This window comes from Lucilia cuprina, chromosome 2 (genome assembly GCF_022045245.1).
Source record: "Lucilia cuprina isolate Lc7/37 chromosome 2, ASM2204524v1, whole genome shotgun sequence".
In the NCBI taxonomy this organism is placed as follows: domain Eukaryota; kingdom Metazoa; phylum Arthropoda; class Insecta; order Diptera; family Calliphoridae; genus Lucilia; species Lucilia cuprina.
The window spans coordinates 50262044-50267247 of NC_060950.1; the positions used below are offsets into that span (position 1 = coordinate 50262044).

General features: G+C 32.6%; 1 protein-coding gene across 1 annotated transcript in view; it reads left to right on the plus strand.

Annotated features, from left to right (window-relative positions):
• LOC124420920 overlaps window positions 1-683 on the plus strand; it is a 3992-nt gene extending 3309 nt beyond the window's left edge. Inside the window, exons 2-3 of the mRNA XM_046955378.1 lie at window positions 145-451; window positions 520-683. Coding sequence (XP_046811334.1) covers window positions 145-451; window positions 520-683 — 471 coding nt within the window. The remainder of the gene's footprint in view (window positions 1-144; window positions 452-519) is intronic.
• The last annotated feature ends 4521 nt before the right edge of the window (window positions 684-5204 follow it).

A 5204-nucleotide genomic window follows, 5' to 3' on the forward strand; every position in this document is an offset into this window, starting at 1 on the left:
TGCTGATTTTGTTCAGATCATAAATGATTGGTTTGACATACTCAATTCGAGATTATGCGATTTCAATTTCCCTGGGAAGGTTAGTTAGTATTTGTGTTTCGACTTCTTCAATTTTTTTTATTAAAATAATACAAATCCTCTTAGCAACCGTATGGTCTTGCATTAGATTCACAAAATGAGGTGTTAACTGAGATGAACCAAATAATGTCGATACCAATTATACCTGGAAGGAAATGTTTGGAGCCTTTCCAGAAAGGTATATTAATGACCAACAATGCTCTTATAATGCTCCATGAATACGTGAAAAAATATGACATGAAGTATATCGTCACAAGTCGCCTCAACCAGGATGTTCTTGAACATTTCTTTGGAGCGATAAGAAGCAAAGGTGGTTTAAATGATCATTCATCGCCCAGAGATTTTAAATTTAGACTTCGAAAGTACATTCTGGGTATGTTTCAAAACATACACTTATAAATATTATATAATAATATATTTATATACACATTTACTTTAAAGCGAAAAATACAGAACACCTCAATGGAAAAGGGAATGTGGAAGTCGATACCACCGAATGGCTTAACTGTTCCAATGACCTTATTGTTCCACCCTCACAAAACTGCGGAGCATTAGGAACTCAAGACCCCACTCACCTAGAAGAATCATCTCCTGATTTTGGTTAATTTGATGACCTTGATGAAAATACTTCAGACGATATTGGTATTCTTCAAGAGGATGCTTTAGAATATGTTTCAGGATATATCATAAAAAAGCTTAATCTTGAAGAATACCAATATCATGGAAGTTCTTTTTCATGGGTCGATCAAATTTCAAAAGGTTCCTTAAAATGTTGATAATGTTTGTTATTCTAAAAACACTTTTGTATAACAACATGAATATTTTTAGTTTGCATTGAAAAATATTTTATATAATAATTTTTTCTTATCAAATATTTTTTCATTCGTTCAAAAAATTTTGTTAGACTTGTTTCTTATTAAAAATAAATTTTTATTAAATAATACTTAATCGTATTAATATCGTGAATATTACAGATATTCCAATAGGTTATGGGCCCAGAGCGTTTGGGTTTACAAAATAAGTGTGTGAATAAAATATTTCAATTCAAGATTTAAAAGCAAATCATCAAGAAACAAGATCTGAAAACGAATCAAGAATCAATATATCAAATCAAAATGGCATCATCATCTCTTTATCAGATTGAGAAATTGGATGATAAGAATTTCGAAATATGGAGTGTGCAAATCAAGAGTGTACTAATACATAGTGGTTATTGGAGGTATGTAAACGGTGAAGAAAAGAAAATTGCAACATGGGATGCTACCAAGATATTAGAGTGGGATATCACCGACGAGAAGGCTTTGGCGACAATAATGTTAAGTATCAAAACCTCTCAAATAAATTATATAAAAAATTGTGCAACGTCTCATGAAGCCTGGTTGAAACTTAAGGAAATATACAAACCTAGTGGTCCTATACAAAAGGTTAGTTTATATAAAAAACTTTTAAGTTTAAACATGAAGGAAAGTAATAGTATGGTGGAGTATTTGAATACATTCTCCGATGTTGTGGAAAAATTAAATGAAGTTGGTATTCAATTACAAGATGAGTTGCTAGTTATAATCTTATTATCAAGTCTTCCAAAAGATTATGAGAATTTTGTGATGATTATAGAGACCAGAGATGCTCTACCATCGCTTTCGGTAATTAAACTTAAACTCTTAGAAGAGGCTGATCGTAGAAAACACCAAGAACTTGAAGGATCAAGTAGTCAACAAGCCTTTGGTGCTATTAAGAAAGAAAAACTTAACAAAAGCAACAAAAACAATAAAAACACATCAATTTCAAAAACAACTAAAGGTAATTGCTTCATTTGTGGAAAGAAAGGCCATTATGCTAACAAATGCAGAATAAAAAGTGATGAGAAATCGTATTCATTAATTGCAATGGCACAAAATAAATCTTTGGATACGTCAGCATGGTACATAGATAGCGGGGCTACAAGCCATATGTGTTCCAACCGTAAGTTATTTACAACTTTTGATGATAATAATGAGATTATTATGTTGGCTGACAAAAAGTCTATAATTGCAACGGGAAAGGGTGACGTTAAAATAAAAATGAATAACAGTGTTATTAAACTTAAAGATGTACTATATTCTCCAGATTTACAAGGAAATTTCTTGTCAGTAAGCAAGGTTGTAGAAAATGGCGGAACAATCAAGTTCAATAGAAAAGGAGCTGTTCTTATTGAGGAAGATGGAAATGCACTTATACATGCTAATATAGAAAACGAGTTATTTGTATTTAAAACAGAAGTATTCCAAGAACAATTGAATGCAATGGCTCATAGTAATCAAACATGGCATAGAAGACTTGGTCACCTAAATTATCAAAGTTTAAAAGAATTATGCAGTAAACAAATGGTAACTGGACTAGATTTGAATAAAGAAACTCAAGATCAGTGTAAAACGTGTATGATGGGAAAAATTCATACAGCGGTTTTTCCAAAACAATCTGAAAATAAATCTGAAGAAGTCCTTGATTTAATTCATTCGGACGTGTGTGGTCCAATGAATGTGGAATCTCTTGGCGGATCGAGATATTTTTTATCTTTCATAGATGATAAATCAAGACGAATCTGGATATATTTCTTAAACCAAAAAAGTGAAGTGTTTGATAAATTTAAAATTTTTAAAAGTATGGTTGAACGTCAAACAGGTCGTCAAATAAAGGCAATAAGAAGTGATAATGGTGGAGAGTATACCAGCAATAAATTTAATAAATATTTAGAAGAATGCGGCATTCTACGTCAACTAACAGTTCCTTATACTCCTCAACAAAACGGAGTCGCGGAAAGGTATAACCGAACACTGGTAGAAATGGCACGATGTCTTTTGATTGATTCCGGACTTGACCATAAATTGTGGGCTGAAGCTATAGCTACAGCAGCTTATTTGCGAAATAGATGTCCATCGAAAAGTTTAGACAACAAAACTCCTTACGAGGTCTGGACGGGTCGAAAACCTAATGTAAAACATCTGAAGATATTTGGTTCAACTGCTGTTGCATTAAATAAGAAACATAAAGGCAAGTTTGATGAAAAGGGTTCATTGTTAATAATGGTTGGTTATTCTCTTGTATCTAAGGCTTATAGATTATACGACAAGGAAACAAATAAGGTGTATGAACGTCGTGACGTATTATTTGATGAAAACAGAATACCTGTAAAAAAAGAGAATTCTTCAAATAAGGAATTTATTTCGTTTACTGATCTCATAAAAACAAATGAAGTAGTACAACATGAAAGTCAAGCCGACGTAACAATTACGGATGAAAATGTACCAGAAATTATTCCAGAAGAAGAGAGTGATGAAACCATTTCTGAAGATTTTTATGATATGGACGATTTTGCTGGATTTACATCACCAGTAGAAGATATTCCTGAAGAAACCGGTAATGCAACCCGTGGACCTGGACGACCGAAAATTTTAAGAACAGGTAAACCTGGACGTCCAAGAAAAGCTGTTAATTTACTAAATAATGTGGTGGAGGATAAAGTTCCTAAAACATATAAAGAAGCATTATCTAGTAAAAATTGTGAGAAGTGGCAAGAATCAATGATAAAGGAAATAACATCTTTAAGAGATAAGGGCACATGGTCACTAACTGAACTTCCAACTGGACACAAAGCTATAAAATGTAAGTGGGTTTATGCTTTAAAGAAAAATATAAAAGGAGAAGTTGAGAAATACAAAGCCCGACTTGTTGCTAAAGGTTGTAGCCAAAGGTATGGCATTAACTACCGAGAAACGTTTTCTCCCGTAGTTCGCTATGCAACGATACGTATGTTAATAGCTTTAGCGGTAGAGCATAAAATGCATTTACACCAACTGGACGTGGTAACAGCATATTTAAATGGTGATCTTCATGAAGAAATCTACATGCAACAACCTGAAGGATTTATAGATGAAACACATCCAAAAAAAGTTCTACGTCTTCACAAATCACTCTATGGTCTAAAACAAGCTGGAAGAGAATGGAACAAGAAATTGAACGATATACTTTGTAAAATTGGATTTGAAAGGTGTAAGAACGAACCTTGTTTGTATAAAATGGTACGCAACAACAATTTAATTATAATAGCAGTTTATGTTGACGATATCATTATTGGATCCAAAAACAAAAATGAAATTTTAAAAATTAAATCGGAAATTGCATGTGAATTTGAAATAACTGACAAAGGTCTGCTAGAACATTTTTTGGGTATGGAAGTACAACGTGATGGAGAAACAGGAGATATAAAGTTAAGTCAAGAAATCTACATTAACGAATTATTAAAGGAATATGGCATGGAAAATTGCAAACCATCGTCTATACCACTAAATCCTGGTTTTCAAATAAGTTGCGACAACGACTGTGTAAAAGTTGACACAACAACTTATCAATCTCTGATTGGAGCTTTGCTATATTTAGCATTAACAACAAGACCAGATATTATTCACTCTGTTTCAAAATTGGCGCAAAGAAATTCAGATCCACATGTAGAGCATTGGGTAGCTGCTAAGAGTATACTTCGGTATTTAAAAGGAACACAAAATATGAAACTACATTTTTCTTCTGGGGGCAAAAATCTTGAAGGCTATGCAGATGCTGATTGGGGAGGGTGTACTGTGGATAGGAAATCTTATTCCGGATTTGTTTTTTACCTTGGTAAAAGCGTTATTTCTTGGGAATCAAAAAAGCAATCCACAACAGCACTCAGCAGTACAGAAGCCGAATACATGTCAATATCTAATGCATCAAAAGAAGCTGTGTATTTAAGAAGATTGTTACAAGAGCTTGGTTTTTGGAAAGATGAAAGCGTGGTGTTAAATGTTGACAATCAAGGTGCTATGAAGTTGGCTATAAACCCTGTATATCACAATAGAAGTAAACACATCGATATTAAATATCATCATATAAGAGATGTTGTTCAATCCAAAGAAGTGGAATTAAAGTATTGTCCAACTGAACATATGATTGCTGACATATTCACAAAGAATTTACCAAAGGCTAAACATTTGAATTTTGTTAATGTGTTAAATTTGAAATAATTTAATTTGTAAAGAAATATCCATGTTGAGGAGGAGTGTTGATAATGTTTGTTATTCTAAAAACACTTTTGTATAACAACATGAATATTT